At 40.6% G+C, this 26,303-nt stretch overlaps 1 protein-coding gene across 1 annotated transcript in view; it reads right to left on the bottom strand.

Moving 5' to 3' along the window:
- Positions 1-26,303, bottom strand: part of LOC140469537 (uncharacterized) — a 107,119-nt gene that overhangs the window by 53,435 nt on the left and 27,381 nt on the right. The window contains exons 4-7 of the mRNA XM_072566144.1: positions 17,939-18,090; positions 14,833-14,986; positions 2,026-2,209; positions 884-978 (exon numbers count right to left, since the gene is read on the bottom strand). Coding sequence (XP_072422245.1) covers positions 884-978; positions 2,026-2,209; positions 14,833-14,986; positions 17,939-18,090 — 585 coding nt within the window. The remainder of the gene's footprint in view (positions 1-883; positions 979-2,025; positions 2,210-14,832; positions 14,987-17,938; positions 18,091-26,303) is intronic.

Raw genomic sequence — 26,303 nt, 5'->3', positions numbered from 1 at the left:
ATTTCTATTTGCCATTTAAATAGGTTTTCTGAAGCCTGTCTCAGCACAGCTAAAAATGTAAAGGAAAATCTGCTATTTCTCTTGTTGATTCTCAGCCATTTCTCATATATTTTTATAAAAGGAACCTTCAGCATGCTTTTGCAATTTTTTGTTTCGAAAGTTATGCCAAATGTGACGGGTGTATTCAAAAGTGTACAAAGTGCTACTGGCCTCTGGATCCACATTATATTGCCAGCTTGAGGGAATCTGGTACAAGGTGGAGCTGCCAATTATTGCCTGATGGAGGATTTTTTTAGGGTGAGTTTGGCTGTGTTCCCAAGTGTCAAAAACAGAAACAATGGTCCGAGATGAGTAGGGAAATAACAGTACATTCAAACTCCATGCTGACATAATCCCTATGTTTTAAATACAAGTATTTTATGGCAAAATTACTGGCCGAATTTGACTATCAATGTTACAAAACCCAGGTCTTACTAGAGTATTTTATTCTTTCCATCAAGTTATTTTTCTGATTAAGTTCATTTGAAACTGGTTTTCTCATTATAAAATATAAAGGGGAACAAGTTACTTGGTGCTCATTTTCAGAAGGGAGCAGAGTAGCAAGCCAGAAGAAGTGACTTTAGATTTAGATTTTAGATTACTTACAGTGTGGAAACAGACCCTTCGGCCCAACAAGTTCACACTGACCCTCCGAAGAGCAACCCACTCAGACACATTCCTCTACATTTACCCCTTCACCCAACACTACAGGCAATTTTAGCATGGCCAATTCACCTAACCTGACAACCAACAATATTACAACTTTGTAAAATCCAATCACACATTTTTAAGGTCTGATTATTGACTTTTCCTTTTAGCTTATAGTCTGCTAAGTTGGTTTTACCAGCAGGCAGAAGATATGCTGCCTGTGAGGTTACTATTTCATTCCTAATGTTCTCTTCACAGTGATAGAAGCCTTCATCTTCAAAGGACATATTCCTGTAAAACACAACATCAGAAAGAGCCCATAAAATATTCATCGTCTCAGAACCAACTAGCAACAAACTGTCCAAACAAGGCTTGTCTTTCTTGAGCAGTTTTGTTAAGAGTTTGCAAGCCAAGTGATGCTTGTGATCTGAGCAATACCAATGTTCATGAATCATATGTGATGTTATCACTAACTATCATTCCCTCTGTCAAGGTGGTTTATTAAACATTATTATTATGTGGTGCCCTTTAATGCTTTAAACATTGAACCCTATCAGCAGTATCATTGGTGAATAAATGTAACTGGAATCATTCCGGTTTCAAATGTAAATGGGATCACTGTACTGGGTCGTGTTTTGCATGAGCAGAATCATGGCTCCACTTTACTCCCATTGTTGAGACATTTCTGTTCAATGCTAGCAGTTTGGAGTCCAGGTGAAACTGTTCTTACACATGTGGAGTATGACACAATCTCAAACTTCTAGTTTGACACAAAACAGAACTTGTCAAAACCCCTAGAAATCGACCTTTTTCTTGATCAATTGAACCCCAACTCTGTGGAATTAGATCACTTGATAGGCCCTGATTAGAGTTCAAATTTAAAATATCCAAGTAGATAGTACCAGAACGTTTGATGCATTTCCCTATTTCCTGTTTCTAGCGGTGTAACTGTTTTCTCTGAGTTTCAAAAGTTAAATATTTGCATATCTATCAACACTCAGATCTCCGAAAACAAAACTCAGGGGCACACTAGAGGTTTTGTGAAAAGGATAGTGTATCCTTAGAAAGTTGGTTCATGCTCTTCATACACTTTTCTCAAAACAACATAACTATACACATCTATTTCTGCTATGACAATAGTTTTAGTTTACCAAGTATGAACACAGTAAGTATTGAAAAGGATATAACTTTTATTCTAAAATCAAAGATATCTGGTTACAATTGAGTAAATCCATTCCACAGGAGGCAAATGAACAAAGCAGGAAATTACAGTTAATTTTGTAATTCTGCACTGTGTAATAACTGGGCTATAGCAGAAAGTGTTAAATGCTTATTTACCGTAACATTAAAATGTGTTGGCTGTCATCGTATTTCATGATGCCATTTAAAGGCTTGTTGTTTTTGAACCATGTGACATTTGACCAATGGAATCCCTGAATTGCGCAGTGCACAGAGGCTGTTTTTCCCGATGCGACTGTGATGTCCTCTGGGCTCTTAATGATGTGGAGTTTAGGCGTTAAGGCTAAATGAGAAGCACAAATAGACAGTCGTCAAACCTCCCCCTTTAAAATAGTTTTAAGATCATATCAAGTTAATCACCTGATCAGAGACAACATGCACTTGCAACTTGTAACACAAAACCTAAAAAGGTGCAGAGGCCACCTAATTAATTCTTTTAAGGACAGTGAGCAGCAAAGATGGTATAAAAGCATGTTTATCAACATTTTTCAAAAATGTGAATGAGATAGTCCTGCCAATCATTAATGGATTGCAACATGACATTTGAACATATGGAAGACCCAAAGATCATGAAGGATGGATTCTTTATTCCACTGGCAACAGGTCATTGCAAAAATGAAGAGAAATTAAGGATAAATGCGGAACTATTGTGGACAACAGAAAGATTGGTGGGGCTTGAGAAGGATTGCCAGACGACTGCAGGATATAGATAGGCTAAATCTTTAGCCTGATCAAGTTTAAGCTTGCCACATGTAAGGTGATGCATTTTGGAAAGACTAATGCAAGAGGGAACTATACAATGGCGGAACCCCTAGTAGCATCAACATACAGAGGGATCTAGGAGCATAGGTCCACTGTTCCCTGAAAGTGGCAACACAAGTGGATAAGGTGGTCAAGAAGGCATATATCATGCTTGCCTTCATCAGCATAAAAAATTGGCAAGTCATGTTGAAGCTGTATAGAACTTTAGTTCAGCCACATTTGGAATATTGTGTATGGTTCTGGTTGCCACACTACCAGAAGGTCATGATGGCTTTGAGAGGGTACAGAAATGATTTACGAAGGTGTTCCTGGATTGGAGAGTATTAGTTATGAGGAGAGATTGAACAAACTTGGTTTTGTTTTCACTTGAATGTCGAAGGTTGAGAGGCAACCTGAGAGAAAGTTTATAAAATTATAAGAGGCATGGATTGAATGGATAGTCTGAGTCGTTTTCCCCGGGTAGAAATGTCAATTACTAGGGTTTAAGGTAAAAGGGGGTAAGTTTAAAGAAGATGTGAGAGGCAGGTTTTTAACACAGAGGGTGGTAAATGCCTGGAATGCATTGCCAGAGGAGGTGGTGGATGTCAAAACAACAGCAACATTTAAGAGCTTCTTGACATATACATGTTTAGGGAGGGAATAGAGGGAATAGCTTTTGCCCGAAACGTCGATTTTACTGTTCGTTGGATGCTGCCTGAACTGCTGTGCTCTTCCAGCACCACTAATCCAGGGAATAGAGGGATACAGCCAAAATGGAGGCATCATGTGTTGGTGTAGTCTTGGTAGGCCAAAAGGCCTGCTTTTGTGTTGCATTGTTCTTTGTTCTATTGATTCCATGTGCAGGGAATGGGATCTTGTGAATGAAAGTGACAACACCTGTGTTCTTTTCTTTCCCACCAACCCTCTCTCCACCAAAGATGCTCTTTCCTTTCCAATGAGAATCTGTAGCTGTCCTCCTTCAGCACTACCACCTGCCGCTGGAGCTCCTGTTATAAACTATAAACATAAATACAGGTAGTCCTCGGATTGTGAACGGGTTCCATTCTTGAGTCCATTCGTGAGCTGATTTATAAACAAGTCGGCACACATTACAGGACAATACAAAGTAGCCATTCATAAGGGTAAAAAACGTTCATGTGTCAGATATTTAAAATTATTTCCCCTGGATGGGATTGCGTTCATAAGTATAATCATGCGTAAGGCTGACTTCCATAAATTGGGGGTCCCACATAAATGGAATATTTGTGGGGAATTGGAGCCAGATACTAAGCCTAGATTCATTTAGACTATAGATAAGTAGCAAAGAATGCTAAACAGTCAGTGATAGTGCAGTAACACAATTACAAACGTTTTCCTAGAATAGCGTTGCTTAAGGTACCACTTTGTTACAAACTCAATTTCACATGTAAATTTGTCAACTTCAAAGTATAAACCATTTCAGCAACAGTAAATGGTTTACACTGAACCATATTTTCTGACTCAATCTCAATTTGTCAACCAATGAAGAGGATTGAATTATGAAGCCCTTTATTTCAAAAGTACTTCCAAATATATAATTATAGAAATTGAATTCACATCACTGGTCACTAATATTGTGGCTCTGAAAATGGTTCAATTAACCTCATCTGCTGTATTTGATTCTGATGCATCAAAAAACACAGCCAACAATTTAATTAATTTCAAGATATTTTTTAAACAAAGGATCAGATAGAGGATGCCATTAAAAACATCAACTTATATCTTTCTGATTTCAGATGTAATGAAACCACTGTGTGTTTGATTTAGTTTCTGTTTCTGTTTAAAATTTCAGTGCTTTGTTCAATGCTAGGAACAAGATGAGAAATATCCCCATCTGTTGGCATAGGATAGTAGTGTATCAAAAATTTCCAGATTGTTCTCCCTCAATACAAATTTCACTTTTCAGAATTTGCAAGAACTATAAAAAGCCAGTGGATCCACAAATAGCTCCCTTTTGTAGAGATACTCCAATCTAATCACCTCCCAGGTATCTCAATCTCAGCTCTCTCCGTAAAGGCAACTAATTCTCCTATTCAATTCTTTGCTGCCTCCATTAGCTTCAAAATAAATTATCACCTTGTAACTGTTAACCTAGTTTGTGATCTCCAAGATAGTGTATGGCATCGCAGTTCCACTGGTGAACTTGCTGACTATATTATGTTTCTCTGTATCATCTATCATTGTGTCACATGTCTCTGCCTTAGCAGACGGCCTCTTGCCAGCTACATGCCTCACTCAACTTGCTCCATTTATACATTGTAATTAGTGAACTTATTCTGCCTGTTTTCTATGAATTCGGTACTTCTCCAGGATTCTATTCTATACCCCATTCTTCTTCCATTTCACTAATGCCCTTCGAATTATCAGCTAACCCCATCCAAACTTTGGCAGATGATTCTATTCCACTTTCCTCACATTGCCAGTCCTTATGTCTATCAGCTTTAGTTTTCTTTCTGTGCGGTTATTCAATCAGCATAGACCTGATCTCTATCATGCTCATTGATAAAAAGATAAATACCATTTTCCTAAGATCCCAAAGTCTTTGCGAGTTTTGAGAAGACTTGTGGCTCAGATTCTGGATGTAGGTTTGCTCACTGAGCTAAAAGGTTCATTTTCAGATGTTTCGTCACCATACTGGGTAACATCATCAGTGAGCCTCTGGATGAAGCACTGATGGTATGGCATGACCGGAAATGACATCACCGCAGGAAATGACATTACCAACCCAAAGAAAACAAAACACATAAATAGAAAGCGAGCCATACCACCAGGGCTTCACTGATGATGTTACCTAGTATGGTGACGAAACATCTGAAAACGAACCTTCGAGCTCAGTGAGCAAATCTACATCCATTTCCCAAGGTCTCTCATGTCTCATCAACAGCCTATCTTTCTTCCCATTGAAGATTCTGTCCTTTCTTCGTTCAAGAGCAAGCATATAAGACAGAGAATCTGGAAAAGCTCAGAAATCTAACTTCAGGCACAGCAGACAAGGGGACAGCTATGAGAAAAGGGGCAGTCAGCACAGTACTGAGGATGTTGTACTTAAACACGTGAACTATATGAAGCAAGGTAAATGATCTTGAAGCACAGATTGAAGTTGGCAGATACGATGCTGTGGGTATCACAGAGTCATGGCTGCAATGGGATCAGGGCTAGGAACTAAATATCCAAGGCTACGCATCCTATCGAAAGGATTCACATACCCATCCAGAAGCCTTTTAAATCCAGCCTCCACCACTTCCTCTGGCAGCTCATTCCAGAGGGAAATGGGACAAATGGCAAATAGGACTAAATTAGGTTGGGATATCTGCTCGTCATGGACAAGTTGGACCGAAGGGTCTGTTTCTTTGCTGTATATCTCTATGACTCTATGACAAGTACATGGTCAGAGAGAGCTGGAATGGCCTTGTTGGTAAGAAATGAAATTGATTTAGAGTCAGAAGGTGTATAATCTGTACGGGTAGAAAAAAACCGCAAAGAAAAAAAGACCCTAATGGGAGTTGTGTTCAGGTCTCCTAGCAATAGTCAGGATGTGGGATAGAAAATAAATCAAGAGATAGAAAAGGCACTATTATAATAATCCTGGTGGACCAGGAAAATCAGGTTGGTTGTTGATCTGAAGAAAAGGAATTTGTGGAATTTCTATGACATAGCTTTTTGGAGAAGCTTGTGGTAGAGCTCACTGGGTGAACGGTTCTGGAGTTAGTGGATGTGTAATGAATCAAGAGTGCATTACCGGAAAAGCACAGCAGGTCAGGCAGCATCCGAGGAGCAGGAGAATCCATGTTCCAAGCATAAGCCCTTCATCAGGAATGAGGTTTGTGGGCCGGGATTGGGGGGGAGCTAAGAGATAAATGGAAGGGGGTTGGTGGGGGAAGCTGAGAATACAATAGGTAGGTGAAGGTGGGGAGAAGGTCATAGGTCAGAGGTCCAGGACCTGCGTGTCCTTGGTTGAGTGTGAGGGGAGTTGAAGCGTTCAGCCACAGGACAGTGGGTTGGTTGGTGTGGGTGTCCCAGAAATGTTCCTTGAAACGATCCGCAAGTTGGCATCCTGTCTCCCCGATGTAGAGGAGATCACATCGGGTGCAATGGATAGAGTTGATGACATTTATGGAGGTACAGGTAAATTTCTGTTGGATGTGGAAGGACCCTTTGGGGCCTTGGACAGAGGCGAGGGGGGGAGGTGTGGGCCCAGGTTTTGCACTTCCTGCGGTGGCAGGGGAAGGTGCCGGGAGTCGGATGAGAGCTGGTGGGGTGGGGGGGGGGGCATGGATCTGATAAGTGAGTCGCATTGGGAGTGATCTCTCCGGAATGCTGATAGGGATGGGGAGGAAAATATATCTCAAGTGGTGGGGTCTGCTTGTAGGTGGCGGAAGTTACAGAGGATGATGCGATGTATGTGGAAGTTGGTGGGGTGGAAGGTTCTGTCCTTGTTGCATTGGGAGGGGTGGGGATCAAGGATGGAGGTGCGGGAAGTGGGGTAGATGCTGGAGGGCATCGTTGACCACATGGGAAGGGGAATTGCGGTCTTTGAAGAAGGAGGCCATCTGGGATTTTCTATGATGGAATTGGTCAGCCTGGGAACAGATGCGGTGGAGGCAGAGGAATTGAGAATAAGGGATGGCATTTTTACAGGAGGCAGAGTGGGAGGAGGTTTGTCCAGGTATGTGGGAGTTGGTGGGTTTGCAGTAGATGTCCATGGTCAGTCGGTTGTCGGAGATGGACATGGAGACGTCCAGGAAGGGGATCCCATCACTAGGGATATATTTCCCTCCCCACCCCTACCCGCATTCCGGAGAGACCACTCCCTCTGTGACTCTCTTGTCGGATCCACGCCCCCCCACCAGCCCTCACCCCACTCCCAGCACATTCCCCTGCCACTGCAAGAAGTGCAAAACCTGAGCCCACACCTCCCCCCTCACCTCTGTCCAAGGTCCCAAAGGATCCTTCCACATCCAACAGAAGTTTACCTGTACCTCCACCAATGTCATCTACTGTATCCGTTGCACCCGATGTGATCTCCTCTACATCGGGGAGACAGGACGCCAACTTGCGGATCATTTCAGAGAACATCTCTGGGATACCCACACCAAACAACCTCAGTGCCTTATGGCTGAACGATTCAACTCCCCCCTCCCACTCCACCAAAGACATGCAGGTCCTGAGCCTCCTCCATCGCCAAACCCTAGCCACCTGATGCCTGGAGGAAGAATGCCTCATCTTCCACCTAGGGACCCTGCAACCACACGGGATTAATGTGAATTTCACCAGTTTTCGCACTTTCCCAGCCTCCACATTAACCCAATCCCAAGCCTCCGCCCTCAGCACCGCTCTCTTTACCTGTCCATTGTCCTTCCCATCCATCCATTCCACCCTCCTCTCCAACCTATCAACGTCTCCCTCATCTTCATCTACTTATTGCATTGCCAGCTACCTTCCCCCAACCCCACTCCCCCTCCCATTTATCTCTCAGCTCCCCAACCCACAAGCCTCATTCCTGAAGGCCTCTTGCCTGAAACGTAAATTCTCCTGCTCCTCCAACGCTGCCTGACCTGCTGTGCTTTTCCAACACTAACCATAATATCATAGAATTCACCCTGCAGTTTGAGAGGGAGAAACTGGAATCAGATGTAACAGTATTACCATTGAGTAAAAGTAACTACAAATGAGGGAGGAGTTGACCAGAGTTGATTGGAAAGGGAGCGTAGCAGGGAAGATAATGGATCAGCGATGGGGGTAATTCGGGAGGCACACCAGAAATTCATCCCAAGGAAGAAGAAATGTACTGAAGGGAGGATGAGCTGACAAGGGAAGACAGGGACAGCATAAAAGCAAATGAAAAAGCATACAATGTGGTTAAGATTAGTAGGAAGCAAGAGATTGGGAAGCCTTTAAAAACTAGCAAAGAAGATCTAAAAAAGCAATAAGGGGGGGGGGAGAAGATGAAATATGAAGGCCAGTGAGCCAGGAAAATTAATGATGAATGCAAGAGTTTTTTTTTTACAAATAGAAAAGGTGAGAGAGAGCCAAGAATGCAGACTGGACCACTGGAAAATGAGGTTGGAGAGGTAGTGACGGGGATCAAAGAAATGGTGGAGGAATTTAGTGGATACTTTCCATCAATTTTCATAGTGGAAGATACCAGCAGCATCCAGAACTTCAAGAGTGTCGGGGTGAAAATGTGTGTAATCGCTATCACTCAGGAGAAGGTGCTGGGGAAGCTGAAAGGTTTGAAGGAGGATAAATCAACCGGATCAGGTGGAGATATGGTCTAACATATGGTCCAGGCCAGATGGACTAACCCCAAACCCCACCCAACCCCCTCCACAGATCTGATGGAGATAGCTGAGGAGAATGTAAAGTGGTGATCTTTCAGGAATGACAGGAGTTAGGGAGGGTCCTGGAGGATTGGAAATTGGGATAATGTAACACCCCTGTTTAAGAAGGCAGGGAAGTAGAAGACAGAAAACGATAGTCCAGTTAGCTGACCTTGGCCATTGGTAAGATTGTAGGCTCCATCATTAAGGATGAGATTTCTGAATACTTGGAAGGTTGCTAAACAAGCTAAGAGTCTATGGTGTTAGGGGTAAGGTATTGGCAAGGACCGAGAATTAGCTGACTGTCAAAAGGCAGAGAGTGGGGATGAAGTGGTCTTTTTCAGGATGGCAGCTGGTGACCAGGGGTCAGTGTTTGGACCAGAACTATTCACATTAAACATTAACAATTTGGACAAAGGAACTGACGGCATTGATAGACCATAAGATCATAAGATTTTAGAGCAGAATTTGGCCATTTGGCCCATCGAGTCTGTGCTGCCATTTGACCCATGGCTGCCATTTTTCTCAGCCCAATTCTCCTGCCTTCTCCCCATAATGCTTGATCTGTGATTTGAAATATTTTAGGTTAAATATTCTTTACGTATTTGAGGAGCTACCTCCCTCTTACTTTTAGAATTCAGGGGCAGACAAAACTTTGAAGCAAACAAACTAAACTTGATTCACCAGGCTTTAGTAGATAGGCTTTGCCAAACCCCTAGCTGCAAGAAAGTGAATTTATTAAAAGGAAACGTTTTAGGCTGAATATTTTTAGCCCTTGAAAAATATAGGCATCGGTATGTGATTGGATAAATATGGTGTGATCGTAAAAATGAGATTTCCGATGTTTTGTTTGTTGTGAGATCTGGGCCAGCACTTACTGACCGTCCCTAGTTGCCCTTGAGAAGGTGGTCGTGAGCTGTATTCTTGAACTGCTGCAGTCCATTTGGTACAGGTTGATCCACAATGTATTAGGGATGGAATTCTAGGTTTTTGACATAGTGACAGTAAAGGAACAGGCATATATATCCAAGTCAGGGTGGTAAGTGGCTTGGAGGGGAACTTGCAGGGGGTGATGTTCCCATGTATCTGCTGCCCTACTCCTTCCGGTTGGAAGTGGTCGTGGATTTTGAAGGGTGTTGGATCTTTGATGAATTTCTGCAGTGCAACTTGTAGATAGCACCTTGCTGCTTCCCGAGGATTGATGACGGAATGAGTGGATATGGTGTCAATCAAGCAGGGTACTTTGTCCTGGATGGTGTCAAGCTTCTTGACTGTTGTTGTAGCTGCACTCATCCAGGCAAGTTGGGAATATTCCATCACAGTCCTGACTTGTGCCATGTAAATGATGGACAGGCTTTGGGGTGTCAGGAGGTGAATTACTCGCCACAGTATTCCAAGCCTCTGACCTGCTCTTGTAGCCAGTGTGTTTATGTGGTGACTCCAGTTAAGTTTTGAGTCAATAGTAACCCCAGGATGCTAATAGTGAGGGATTCAGTGATGGTAACACCATTAAATGTCAAGGGGTTGTAGTAGGATTATCTCTTATTGGAGATGGTCAATGCCTGGCATTTGTCACGTGTCAGTGCAAGCCTGGATATTGTCCAGATCTTGTTTCATAGAATCATAGAAGCCCTACAGTGTGGAAACAGGCCTTTCGGCCCAACAAGTCCACACCAAACCTCCAAATTACCCTCCTCTATTACTCTACATTTACCCCTGACCAATACACCTAACCCACACATCACTGAACACCAGGGGCAATTCAGTTTGGCCAATTCACCTAAGCTGCACTTCTTTAGATTGTGGAAGAAACCCACGCAGACATGGGGAGAACATGCAAACTCCACACAGACAGTTGCCCGAGATTGGAATCGAACCTGGGTCCCTGGCGCTGTGAGGCAGCAGTGCTAACCATTGAGTTACTGTGTTGCCCCTTTAAACATGAATTACTTTAAGATCTGAGGAATCACAAATGGTGCTGAACATTGTGCAAACATCCCCACTTCTGACCTTATGATGGAGGCAAGGTCATTGATGAAGCAGCTGAAGATGATTGGGCCTAGGACGGTGCCCTGAGGAGTTCCTGCAGAGATGTCCTGGGGCTGAGACCTTCAACAACTACAACCTGTGTATCAGGTATGACTCCAATCAGCAATGCGTTTGTTGAGAAGAATCTGATTTTTCACCCAAGGATTGGACAGTGAGACGAGAAACTCACTAGTAAGTAGGGAGAGTCCTATACACATACAACTGACAATTCTCTAATCTCACTTCATTTATATGCAGTTTGCTAATCCTCCCATGTAGACGGTGACAATTTCTAATATAAAAGTCTGAAGCAGTTCCTGGTAGCTCCAGCACATTAATTGCTCCTCCATGCCTAAATCTTGGACAGTAGTCTACAGCATCTCAAGGCACTGTCTATGGGTAGTGACTGGCTATACCCTCAGACGTCAGCATAGGAGACCAGCCTCATCAGAGCAACACAGCTTGTTGGACGGTTGTCCATTTCAATGTTGCACTTTAGAGCACACCGATATTGTGGCTGGCAGGTCAGGAGCAGACACTGGAACAGACACCAGCCTCAAGCAACACTGCAGGGTGCACCTCAGGGCACTTCACTTGTTCTCTTAGTGCTCTCTCATGTCATACCTACTTGGATGCTCACAGTATCTCTGCTTTAACTTGCTGCCCCATTCAGAACTGACAGCTTCACAGAACTCTTATCTTACCTTTCTACTTAGCACGGCCACAAAGCCAGGCATCCTCTCATGACTGTTACCAGTGATCAGTCAAGGGAGAGGATATCTTGCTATATGGCACCGTGTTACATCAGTGTCACACTTATAGTATCAGCCAGCAGCTGACATGACAAACATGCTTCAAACGCTTCAGCCAACCGGCCACAATTCAAAATCTGAGTGATATAGTCCATGGTCAGTTTAAAAGGGGACTGTCTTTAGTCAGGGGATTACTGGGGCAATAGTTAAGGGCAAGGTCCAAACGAGATCATGGGGCTTGGGCATTGTCAGTTGGCCACTTGAGGCATTCAGGGTCAGAGGCTCCTTATGCAGGGATTGGGAGTCTGAAAGTCAAGGTGGGTCATCAGGGATGGAAGTTCGAGAAGTCAGTTCTGGGGATTGGAGGCAGCATGCTGGGATGCAGAGGGAACAGCAATCTTGACAGGGACAACTCAGCACATAAGGGTGGGAGACAACTGTACATTGCAGACCTGTGAGGAGGGGATTGCAGTGCGTCAAAGCATTGCTATGTTACAGGACTGCTCCCTGAGATAATGTTGGGAGCAGAAGCAATTGGGTGGAAACATGGAAACTAAAAACAGATGGACTCAAGAAGGGATACAAGAAAGAAAGGAACTTGCAGACTTGGTTTGCCCTGAGATCATCAGAATGAGCCTGAAACACAATCTGCAAAGCACAAACTCAAAATGGCTGCAACCACACCTGGAGTCACCATAAAAAAAAGAAGTAAGCCATTTGGCCTATCAAGTCCAATCTACCACTCAAAGACATTGCAGTTGATCTGATAACTCTCACCTCCACACTCCTGCCTTGATTCCCTTACTTATAAAAAGCCTGCCTATACCAGCCTCATCAGCCCTCTGTGGTAAAGAATTCTACAGATTATCTAGCAACTCAATAAAAGGTTCTTGCTCACCTCTGTCTTAAATGGGCATGATTTTTCCCTCCAATGGCAGACTTTCCAATAAAGGGCAACAATCTTTCCTCATCTACTCGGCAAAGCCCCTAAAAACCTTACAGATTTCAATAAGGTTTCAGCTCGTTCTTCTAAACTCCAGTGAGTACAGGTCCAACCTACTCAATCTCTCCTCATGGGAAAATCTGTCCATACATCAGCAACAACCTCACGTACTTCTCTGAACTGCCTCCAATGCCTGTACATCTTGCCTTAGATAAGGGAACCAACATTCTTCACAGTATTCCAGTTGTTGTCTGACTAGTGCCTTGTATAGTGTTATCAAGGTCTATTTTTATATTCCAAATAAAGGTCAGTATTCCATTTGCCTTCCTTATTACCCACAAAACTTGGAAGCTAGCTTTTTGTAATTTACGCATGAGGATGTTTGCGATTTTTGAGAAGCTTTGTAGCTCAAGGTGAGGTTCAGCTTGCAAGTTTGCTCGCTGAACTGGCAGGTTTGTTTTCATACATTTCATCACCATGCTAGGTAACATCATCAGTGAGCCTCTGGTAAAGCACTGGTGTTCTGTCCCACTTTCTATTTATGTGTCTTAGTTTGTTGTGATGGGCAATCTCATTTCCGGTTCTTTTTCTCTGAGATTGGTTAACGGGGTCTAACCCTGTACCAACAACCAGCAAAACAAATGTTATTTACAAAATACCCTGCAAAAACCTATAACAAACATTACATCGGATACATTCTACCAGGATGCACAAACACCAACAGGCCACCAAAAGACATGACCCACTATCACTAATATCCTCACATATAGATGAAGAAGGACACCACTTCGACTGGGACAACACATCCGGCCTTTGACAGGCTAAACAGAGACATGCACAGGAATTCCGAGAGACCTGGCATTCAAACTGGAACTCCATCAACAAACACGTTGATTTGGACCCTACTTACCAACCTCTGAGGAAAAGAACCAGAAATTATATCCCCCACCTTAAGAGACGGAGACACATAAACAGAAAGTGGGACAGAACATCAGCACTTCACCAGAGGCTCACTGATGATGTTACCTAGCATGGTGATGAAACATCTGAGAACAAACCTAGCAGCTCAGTCAGCAAACTTACAACCTGACTGCATGAGGACCTTTAAACCTTCTGTGCTGCAGTTTTTTTTTCAGTATTTCCCCATTTAGATGATGTTCAGTATTACAGAAGGCAATGAAAATCGTATTTTCGATTTGTACCTTACTTAGTTATTTCCAATGTTTTTTTTCTTCTTTTAATAAGCTCAGGAAGGTCATCTCCATCATTTTAATTTTTTCCTGGATGTTCAAAAAACCTGCTTGATCATTCCAACTATTCTTTCTCTACATTTCCCTTCCCTTATTTGTTCAATTCATGAAGCGGCTTCCTCATTTCCCCTTCCCCCACCTCATCCTAGTTTCAAACATCCAGCTCAGTTACTGTCTCCTTGACTTGTCCGACCTGCCTATCTTCTTTTCCACCTATCCACTCCACCCTCTCCTCCTTGACCTATCACCTTCATCTCCTCCCCCACTCACCCACTGTACTCTATGCTACTCTCTCCCCACCCCCACCCTCCTCTAGCTTATCTCTCCATGCTTCAGGCTCACTGCCTTTATTCCTGATGAAGGGCTTTTGCCCGAAACGTCGATTTCGCTGCTCGTTGGATGCTGCCTGAACTGCTGTGCTCTTCCAGCACAACTAATCCAGTATTTTAGTCTGTCATGTCAGTTGACATCTTAGTCCGAGGATCAACAGATTCCACCCACAAATGTGACCCCGCCTCATTTTTCACGGATTCAGATAAGCCAGTTGTATATTTCCAACACTTATGTCAGATTTTCCATATCTATCGTTTTTTCACACAATTACAGAAAGAATTGTATTTTGCATTTTACTAACGATTCCATTTCAATATAGTTTTTAAAGCTTTTTTAACATCTTATACACATTTTAATGAATAATAAAAGATATGCTTGTGAATGCAATGTCAGTCCTAACATTTTTATATTTATGAATAATAATAAACAAAATTTGTGCATGACAATCTCTGTTCTTAATATCACATTATAGGTAGTAGAGAGTAGAGAGCACCACTGACCTTTAACCTTCAAAGTTGCTGGATTGCTATGTGTAGTGACATTAAGTATTGGATTATAGGTAACACTGCTGCAATTCCTGTTATCTTCCTCTGAGACATTAGCAATATGTTCTTCAGCAGATGCTTTGAAAGGGTTTTTGTGACTATATTGTCCCTAAAGAGCAGAGGAACACATCAATCTGAAAATATTTACTGTTTAAGATTCTCCCTGTTAAGATTCCTTTACACAGTAATGCATACATTATGTCACACCAAGAATGAAAAATTAGATTATACTTGTTTTGTTCCACAAACCTTTAAGAAGATTGTTTTTCAGAACTCAACTTTGAAATGTACATGACTCTGCAATTTTGTTTATTACAACACGTTATTGGAGAAACTCTGTTCTTAGAGGATTAGAAATATGTTCCCCGAATGTTTTTCCATAATTGTCCAATGAATCACTGAACTCTGCACATTCAAAAATTCAGTTCAGTGTTTGTTCTAACTAATCTCAGTTGAATGGTGTTAGAAATGCCACAAATGACTTCAACTCTGCAGTTCTGTCTAAGTGTAATTCTGGATACAGAAAAATAAATTACCTCAAATGACAGGGACCTTGACGTTTCTGAGGACAGCGTGAAACAGACTGATATGCTAGAACAGGTTGATGTTAGGAAGGAGGATGTGCTGAAACTTTTGAAAAACATAAGAATAGATAACTCCCCTGGGCCAGATGGGATATACCCAAGGTTACTAAAGAAAGCAAGGGAAGAGATTGCTGTGCTTTTGGTGATCATCTTTGTGTCCTCACTGTCCACTAGTGTAGTGCCCAATGATTGGAGGGGGGCAAATGTTATTCTCATGTCCAAGAAAGGGAATAGGAATAAATCTGGGAATTATAGACCAGTCAGTCTTACATCTGTGGTGTGCAATAGACTTGGAGATGATTCTGAGAGACAAGATTTATGATTACTTGGAAAACCATAGTTTGATTAGAGATAATTAGCATGGCTTTGTGAGGAGCAGATCATGCCTCACTTATTGAATTCTTTAAGGATGTAACAAATAATATTGATGAAGGTAGAGCAGTGGATGTGGTGTATATGGATTTAGCAAGGCATGGTAGGGTCATTCAGAAAAGTAAGGAGGCATGGGATACAGAGAATCCTGTCTATCTGGATACAGAATTGGCTGGCTGATAGAATTCAGAGGGTGGTGGTAGATAGAAAGGATTCAGCCTGGAGTTCCGTAACCAGTGGTGTTCCGCAGGGTTCAGTTCTGGGACCTCTGCTCTTTGTGATTTGTATAAATGATTTGGATGAGGAAGTGGAAGGGTGGGTTAGTAAGTTTACCAATGACATAAAGGTTGGTGGAGCTGTGGAAAGTGTGGAGGGTTGTTGTAGATTGCAACGAGGTATTGACAGGATAAGTGGCTGATAAGTGGCAGATGGTGTTCAATCTGGAAAAGTGTGAAGTCAATCACTTTGGAAAGTCGAATGTGAATGCAGAATACAGAGTTAAAGGCAGGATTCTTGGCAGTTTTGAGCAACAGAGTGATCTTGAGGTCCATGTCCATAGATCCCTCAAAGTTGCCACCCTTGCTGATAGGGTTGTTAAGAAGGTGTCTGGTATGTTGGCTTTCATTAGGGAATTGAGTTTAAGACCCAGAGGTTATGCTGCAACTCTATAGACTTCTGGTTAGACCACACTTGGAATGTTGTGTTCAGTTCTGGTCGCCTTATTGTAAGAAAGATGTGGAAGCTTTAGAGAGGGTGTAGAAGAAATTTATCAGGATGCTGCCTGGACTGGAGGGCATGTCTTATCAGGAAAGGTTGAGGGAGCTAGGGCTTTTCTCATTGGAGCAAAGAAGGATGAGAGATGACTTGATAGAGGTGTACAAGATGTTGAGAGGCATAGAGTTGATAACCAGAGATATTTTCCCATGGTGGAAATGTCTATCATGAGGGGATATAATTTTAAGGTATTTGGTGGAAGGTTTAGGGGAGATGCTGGAGCTAGGTTCTTTACTCAGAGAGTGATGGGTACGTGGAATGCACTGCCAGCAGTGGTAGTAGAGTCAGATACATTAGGAATATTTAAGCGACTCTTGGACAGGCACATGGAAGTTAGTACAATGAAAGGTATGTAGGTTAGTCTGATCTTAGAGTAGGATAAAAGGCCAGCATAACATTGAGGGCCGAAGGGTCTGTACTGTGCTATGTTCTATGTTCAACTCCAGGCCAAAGTAGCCATTAACAGGTCCAGACAGCAGGCAGTGGAGCAGATCATAGTTGCCAACTCTATGTCCCTTTTCTGTGGCTATGTTTGTGCCCAAGTGTCCTGGAGGGAGTATGTGGTATCTATCAATACTCTCAATGCCTTTAGAGAGAGGTGAGCACCACAAGAGATAGAGTGCTTTATTTCACCCTCCAACTCCATTTTGATTTAATCCCTTCCCTCTCTCCCTATTCTGTCCTTCACTTTTAATGGTCTGCATTGCCATAGCCGAGCTTTGCACATAAATTAATCAATTGGAAAATATGGGTGACTTAGTGATGGTGAATAATGGGCGAACAGTACCACAAATGATTTGTTGGTGGGAAAACAAACAAAAACATTTTCATTTGTGTGTAAGAGCACTTCTGAACATATTTAACAAAAAATCTCAACTCCCCTATACTCTCAATTGCTATCCTGTCAAAGCATGTATAATGCCAGGTGAAGACAGCACCCAGTTGGGGCATCATACATCATGTGGGACAATAGTGTGCCAATCTTCATAGTCACCTCTTATACATGGACAATGTTCAATTTAGCGAAGTACTTGATGATGGTTGTTGGTCATTGAAGCATTGCCCAGTTCAGAGCCAATATAGGGAAAATGGAAGAAATGCTACACCTGAAACATAACAGGATCTTATACTGAAATATCAACATAACATTAAAAAATGACAACCAACCAGGTGTGTCAAGAATTAATTTGTCTATAACTAGTTAGCTGGTAATGACAAAGTCCACTACCCCTTACACAGAAATATTAATATTCAACTCCAATGATACTGAGTTAAGCAGTTTGACTATCTTAGTTTCAGTTCCTGGGTTAAAGCTTACAATCTGTTCATACCTGAAATTCTAACTCTTCACTGACAGTCCTTCTGTCTTTAGACAATCTGATCTCCACCAAGGGGCGACTGTCTCCAGAAACACAATGAACAAACACACTTTCTCCTCTGTCTGCTGCCTGAAAGCTCGGACTGCAAACTACTGGATCAATGTCTGCAAGAGAAGAGAAGTCAGACACTTTGTGTCATTTTTACAAAAATTTCCTCTAAGCCAGGTAATAGATGGCCTTTTAATTTAAAAACAAAACTACAACATTTCAAAGGGTGTTTGCAGGCTCTTCAACCAATATTGGTTTGCTACGATAATGAAGCACATTGGATATTCCAACAAATCCACTATAGTATTTTCCTTACATTTACTGGAACTATACTATGCCTTCTGTGTTATTTTAGTATGCTTTAGTGCTGTAGCAACCACATTAAAAATCCATTAAAATCATAATGAGTTAAATGCCGATAATTAAAATAACAGGTACCATATTCCAGCATAAAGGAGAACTAGAGTCTGAAGTAATCCACACTTCTCAATCTGTGATAGCCAAATCACTCTAGGTACCACTGGCCAATTCCTACTGTCACACTCCAGTCTAATGACTAGTTGTTTGATGTAAATATTGTGCTGTTACCCCTATCCCACAGACAGAACATGAATCTTGGGGGCAAGAAGAGCAGATCCATTTTCAGTTCACTTCTCCAATTATCCACCCCAAAATGCCAAGATCTCATGTGAACCTTTCACTAAAGGGAAATCACATCACTCAATCTTATACATGAAGGGAAATTACTTGTAATCTTGGGCGAGATAAACATGAGGATTCTGCTCACTGACTGACATGTGATATAATGTTTGCCAACATTGAATATTCTGACAGAGCATATCCTGTTTATAATACTGAAACTCAGAGCAAAGATTTCCCAGTTCAAAAAGCAGAGCGCATGGCTCATGCCGTCAATTGGAAGCCTTGCTCATGGGTCATGCGCATCAAGTTATCACAGTTGTCATCCAATTATTTTCCACTCATTAGAAATGGAAAATCGCGGGCTGTGCATTGATCGTTGCTTGATATTTATAGCAAGCACGCAGGCCTTCCTTGCATTGGTAGTTTGATCCATTATACATGAAATTAAATGAATGTGATATGCATTCTGTTTGTCAATCAAAAAACTGTCCTTAATATTTCAGTGACCCTGTTATTCAAGGTGTGGGGTCACCAGGGAGCGATATAGTTTGAATGGGACAACCTATGAACATATTTGATATTTTTACCTGTTGAACAGGTAAAAAGAAGCTCCAGTTACACAGAAAAGCTGAGGTTGCACAAATCAGAGATAGATGATTTTGTTTTAAACTTTGATTCTCCAGCCTGCACTCCCATCTAGTAAAATTGTACACCACTGTGCAGCCTTGATGCAAAACAGCCAAAACTTGCTACAATTCACTCAATAGTATCAGACCATGTTCAATAGATTATCAAATATTTAGTATCATTTCAGGAATACAGAAATTTAGGAATAATCCACAAATGTGTGAAGAATCAGTACACAGGTAATGTCCTAAACTTCTATAGACATGTTTATAATGAATCATAGTCTTGATATCTTACTGACATCTAGTTCAGGAAAGACTTCTAGCAACTACAATATGATTTTTACACATTTTACTTTAATTAGAGATATGCCACTTATAGGCCCCATAAATTCTGAAAATAGTTTTGATATTGGACAATGCCAACATTGCTTTGCAGGTGTATTTTCCAAGAAAAAACAGAAATCCAGTATGTGACTGGTAAACCCAGACATTCAATCCAGGGAAGGGGTCCTCCAAGTTAAGGAATCAGAAGATCGAAACTGACGTATGAAGGCCTTTCTCAACAGCAACCAAGAACCATTCAAGGCTTTATTTCTTAAAATCACAATGTCAGAAGGATTGGATGTGGATACTAGAATAGACAATACAGATAATCAGAAGCAGTGTCCTTGGAAAATACCACACCTGCCACCTATAGACACACATTGCTATATTCCTATAACTGTGTAAATATCATCCAAGACTATATTCTTCTGCATTCATGAAATTACCTTGCAATTTTCATGAGCATTTTCAAAGGTTAAGCTCTACAGGACAAGCTGAAGAGAAGTATTCTTTGTCTGATTTACAACAATATTGCAAATACCTTGATAAGACTTCCACTGGGTCCTACTTCAATTGAATTTTGTTTGCATTTCCATTAGCAATACCAAAGAAATCCTCTTTGAGCAATTTGTTATGCACAATGCACCAGAGAATTTATACTGTTTTGAGACAATATTATTTTGTCTTAACTCTCATGTGTGACTCTATTAAAAGTATATAAAATATATGACACAATCATGAAATAAAACAAAGAACTACAGGTGCTAACAAGTTGAAACAAACAAAGAGAAATTGCTGGAGAAACTCACCAGGTCTGGAGGAGAGAAAATAGGGCCAATCTTTTGAGTCCAGTGACCATTTCTTGGAACTTCTGATGAGTAAGAAGTCAGCCTTCAGTTCCTTGAGCTTGCTTCACTTTTTAATATCATCTTGGCTGATATAACTGTGGTCACAACTTTACCTCTTGTTCTACACCCCATAATTCTTGGCTTCACTGTTAATCCATCTCACCCTTGTATGTATTCACAGACCCATCTTCAACTGTTTTTAGCTAAGAGAGTTTCACAGATCAATGATGCTCTGAAAGACGACATTTTTCCTTACCTCACCTTAAATGGTTGAGTCCTATTTTTTTAAGTGCATCTGCTACTCTCAGACTCTCCAACATGGGCAGAACTGAGTTACTTTTCAATAATTTTGATTTGATTAAGCAAGTGAGGAATTAAATTACATTCTGTTTAATTGGGATTTTACAACACTTTTTGAAAGATATATATGGCCCAAGTGGGCCCACATACAAAGGTAGTTGTATGGCTGCATTTATAGCCCAAGCTAATATAAACTTAAGCTAAGAAATATACAAATGTTTTGGGGTAAAAGGTTTTAATAAAGGACACAGCTACATTTTAACTTAAGTTCATAAAATAAAATATATCCCCTGTGTATATCATCCTATATAGTTACTCTAAGCATGACACATTTTGCTGTATCTTGTAACAGAACTTTCTAACCTCAATTTAACATATTCATTACGATATAAAGTTGGATTCTTGGTGTACAAAAGAAGCTAATATGATCTTTTGAAAATAGTTAATTTGTTTTATGCATCAACATTTATTGTGAATTCTCATATAGTTATTATACTTCAGGTTATTATGATGTTTTGAAGAATATTTAGATATATAAGTTGGGAAAATTGAAATTATACTAAATCACCACATGGTAACATTACATTAAGCAGACATATTATAATCAGAGCCCAATCAAGGCTCTCCAAGTCATTACAGTTCCAGATAGATTATCCCATACTGTTAAACTCATGAGTGTGGAGGGATGAGCTGGTTCCCCTTTATATCAAGCAGAAGATACAGCAGCTTGAAAATAAGGAATATTCCTTGATGCTATCAGACTTATGAACGGATCTCTCATATATTAGAGTTGATCTTACTCTGCATCTTCTCTGTAGTTGTAACACTATAATATGCATTCTGTTCTATTACCCTGATGTACTTATGTAAAGTATGATTTGTCTGAATAGCACTCCATGCAACACTTTTCACTGTATCTCAGTACATGTAACAATAATAAATCAAATGAAATCACTCATCCCTTGGTTGGTTCTAACAAGGTTAATTTATAAAAGATTCCTGCCTTGTGGATACAATTCTCTCAGACTTAAATAAAATTATGTTTTAAATTTAACTAACTTGAATTCACAAAAGAATTAACTAAAATAGTGAGTTTATTAATTACTACACAGGAGAACAATTAGTAACATAATACACATACGTACAGATTAGATATGAGAAATAAATCAAACAAAAGTTGGAAAAAGTACATGGCACAGTCTTTGAATTGATCAAAGTGTGGGAAACAGTTGAAAATTGCAGGAGGTTACTGCAAATGTGATGTTCGATTTATTGGTTTTGTAAGCTGATTGAAGTTCCTTTGGCCTGATTCCTTTTTTTAACTAGAAGGCAGCAATCCGAATGAGAAAGGGTCTTCCCTTTTGTCTGGCTGCTATCTTGCTGATGTCCAGGACTCAGAGTGAGAGAAGTCTTTGCCTGCAACACATGTGACTCGGGGATAGTTCTGTTAACCTCTTCAGCAAAATAATGCCTGAACGTAAATGGTAGACATAAAAGCATTGAGTTCCAACGGTCACTTCAATAGAGTTGAACTGGCTTTTTAACTCTAGTCTTTGTCTACTATTTTAAGAGTAAAATTAAAATTCTGTCTGTGGTTTAGAACATAATCTGCAGGGGTAGTTTTCTGCTGGCCAGGAGTGGGGGGAATTGTATTCCTTCTTATTAAGATTCTCTGTTTAAAGTTTCCCTGGCAATTTACATATGCCACAATCCATATGTTCCATACAGGACTTTGCCAGCAAGTTGTGAATTTAAATCCACAGTCACAGTTTTTCTTTTCACAGTCCTACTTTTAAAAACAACATATTTTGGAATTAAAAGTATGAAAAAATTCAATAAATACTTCGGGCTTCATAACAACATAAATATTTACTTCTGTGTCACATTATCAGTGAAGACGTAAAACATTATCAACTTGATACAGTAAAGCTGTCATAAAAGGAATGTCATTGATGTTCTACTGAACACATAAGGAGATTAGAGGAAGTGATAGCAATAAGACGAACATTATTTTTAAAGAAACCAGCTAGGAATGAAGCATACACTGCTTAACTGAGCCTGGGATTGATCAAGAGTTGTCTGTGTGCTTGCAAACCAACTGGAGTTCAGGATGTCCCTGATTATGTAATGGCTACCTAGAGTTAATAAGTGATGGTTCATAATGGGTCATTGCGCAAAAATGGATGAGCAGACACAGAGGAGGACTTCAGTGAACACAACACAGCAGGAGTCAAGAGTGTGGTGCTGGAAAAACTCAGCAGGTCAGGCAGCATCAGAGAAGCAGGAAAATCGATGTTTCGGGTAAAAGCCCTTCATCAGGAATCACACCAGGAGACAAGCACCCAATCAACCAGTTTCTCCACATGGTATCCCTAGTTGATCAACTGAAAAACTATTGCTTTACTGAATAATATTTATGGAGATAAATAAATAACACCCAATGGGGTGGCACTATGGCTCAGCGGTTAGCACTGCTGCCTCACAGTGCCAGGGACCTGGGGTCAAACCCATCTTCGGATGATTACCTGTGTGGGGATAACACATTCTCCCCAAATCTGCATGGGTTTCCTTCCGGTGCTCTGGTTTCCTCCCACAAGCCAAAGATGCGCAGGTTTGGTGGATTGGCAATGCTAAATTGTCCTTAGTGTCCAGGAATGTGTAGGTTAGGTAGATTAGGCATGAGAAATATAGGGTAGAGGGTTAGGTCTGGGTTGGATGCTGCTTGGAGGGTCAGAGTGGAATCGATGGGCCAGATGGCCTGCTTCCACAGTCTATGGATTTATGATAAACTTAATAAATTCTGTCAAATATATTGAAACAAATTTGTGCCTGGAATGGATCTTGTGGTTATTGAGGACTAGCAAAGCTTTAGATGGCTTTCTCAAACTCAGTAATTGAGTTGAAAGTGGAATTGAAATTGACTCAGGGCTTAGAATGAAAGGCCACTTCCTATTAATACCAGTCACATTACTAATGTGAACTGTCATGGGAAACTTTTCCAACACTGAAAACCTACCATACAGTAAGTATTAAAGTCTAAGTGAAATCAATTTAGTGCCTTAAAAGGTATCTGTGTGTGTATATAACATGTATTTTCTTGACTTGGCACCAACGTTCTGTGTATGTGCATGTAGTTGGCAGGTATAGCTTGTACTCTGTGCAAAGCCAAGCAGAAATTGCCTAATTTATCTGTTAATTATACCAGTTTCCTTACAGCTAATGGCTTTACTTTGCTATCAAAATGCTTTTTTTTCCTTAATATGTGCAACATATTCAAAATTTCCATTTTACTTTCTTCAGATATGGAATACTTTTGTGAGCTGTTGAATTACTATGGTTTTTCACAATATCAGATCGTCAAGGTAAATTGTTGTCCTACTGCAGATAAGGCTCTAACATTCAATTGGCTGTCATATCCACATTATGGAAAGAACCCAGAATAGTGACGGGAAGTGCACCCTCCAGGAATATTCTGAACCGCAGTAACTACTATTAAATGATTAGTTCCAACTATTCTATTCTACCTATACAACTTCCCAAAATCAGTCACTGGGTCATTAATTAATAATTAAACTGGGCATCTAATTAACAATGCACAATACAAAATGATAAATAATATAGCCACAGCCTTAAGGTAATGTTTTAATATACCATTAAGTAATAATCACTCATAATTTGTTCACTTCTTTCACTCAGTTTCTGATTTCAAAGATAAGGATAAGCTGAACTACAGACTTCTAAGGGGAGGATATCCTTTTCAGGTGGCACAAAGCTTGTGTGGTGATGTACTAGTTAGGTGAATGGCCTGTATCTGTGCTGTAAATTCTACACAAAACTATTTGTCATCTTTGCTTCCACCTGTTGTAGATTGTTCTGGGAACTGGTCGTGAGAAGATGGTTACGTTTTAAGAAATTTCCTTTCTATTAAGGTGAAATAGAACACACTGGAAAATGGAATGGTGGAGTCATGACAAATGCATGTCCAGAAACATGCCCATGTGATCTGGTTGCCATGGGGAGAAAACTAAGCAACAACTTATTAAAATGCCACCTGACAGTTTTCACATCTTTTACTCAAAGATTGACAAAAAAAAGGATAGATGCTTTCTGAGAAGCAGAATGACAGGGAAGAAAATACTGTTTTTTCTGCTAACATCCAAAAAAAGGATGGTAATGAGAGTTTGTTTTCCATTTGAGAGCAAGGAAATAGAATACACTGGGCTTTTGAAGATTTAGTGATCAGGAAGTCACCAAAGTGGTGACAAGTGGATCTTGGAAACTCAGGCTGAGAACAACAATTTCAAAGGACACCTGAAATTTTGACCTGGTATGATGGGGAGAAGTGAGCATGTTGTAGAGTTGAATTGCAATGGCTAGTTAATTCAATAGCATCTTTTCTTTAGTTTGGTCATTAATTGCCTGTTAAGTAATGGCAGATCTATACTGATTTTAGCAGTTTAATTAACAGTATTAAAATGAAAACCCTTGACCTTAGGTTATTCCCATTGGTCATTAAGGAAATTCATTATTTTTATCAAGTTATTGATCATTACAGGGGTCATAACAAGACTTCCAGGTTTAACTGAGAAAATTGTTTGTGTTTGAGTTTTTATACAGGGCTAAAATCTGTGTAAATGATAAAAAGCTTCTTCATTCTGTTGCAGCACTGAAGTGGTGACAGGAAGGCTCAATGATCTAGGTTCAGATTTCTATGGAGTACTGGAAAGATGCATTTTTATTTTGTTCTTATACTTTCAATGTTTGTAGATGGAAAGACCTCTTACATTGAATAGTCTTATTACTATTGTCCCTAAGTGGCTGGGCTGACCATGGATATATTTTTAAACCTATTACGGAGGGTGAATGTGTTTTGTTGAGGGCTTTGCTTTTGTGCTTTGAATGCTGTCCTAATTCATGTTTGACTGCTTTCTGTGGTCCTTGAAACATATTGCTGCTTTAAACCTTCATGAGGATGTAGAAATGGGATATGTTGAAAAACATTTTACACTGGAGTGCAATATCTGAATTGCATTCCAGGAAACCTGGCATTAATTGACATCTTTTAATTGATTGCTCCACAGCATTTGTATTTAATTTCCCTTCCACTTCCACCTGAAATCATGTAAATGCCACTTTTGAAACAGTTTTTATGAGGTGCACTTTGGAAATATAGGTTGATTCAGTACTGATTTAGTTTTTAGGGGCTTCCTTCTCCCCATTTGGCTGTCTTCTGAACCTAATACACCCCGTTCCAAGAACTTCTGAACATCATCTTTTCAGGTGGAGCAGAGGATAACATCACTGAAAATTACTTTTAAAATGACTTTACTTTCACAGATATACTTTACTGTGTCTTTAAATAGACACAATCTTGCCAGAACCAGCCCAAAACGTTTCTTACATTCTGAGAGTTTGCTTCTTGTCTTTTTCTTTTCCAGTCAGCAAACACTTAATCCCCAAACCAGCTGCTTTGAGAGGGTTACATTGTAGATTCCTTCCCCCTGACCAAAGCTACAAAATCTTCGAAACTCTTTTAAATCCTCACAAACCTAATCTCTTCAATTGGAGGAAGTGCTCTGTAATATA

Source organism: Chiloscyllium punctatum, chromosome 49 (genome assembly GCF_047496795.1).
Source record: "Chiloscyllium punctatum isolate Juve2018m chromosome 49, sChiPun1.3, whole genome shotgun sequence".
Taxonomy (NCBI): domain Eukaryota; kingdom Metazoa; phylum Chordata; class Chondrichthyes; order Orectolobiformes; family Hemiscylliidae; genus Chiloscyllium; species Chiloscyllium punctatum.
The sequence above is the reverse complement of the archived record's forward strand: the minus strand, read 5'-3'. Positions and strand labels throughout refer to the sequence as shown.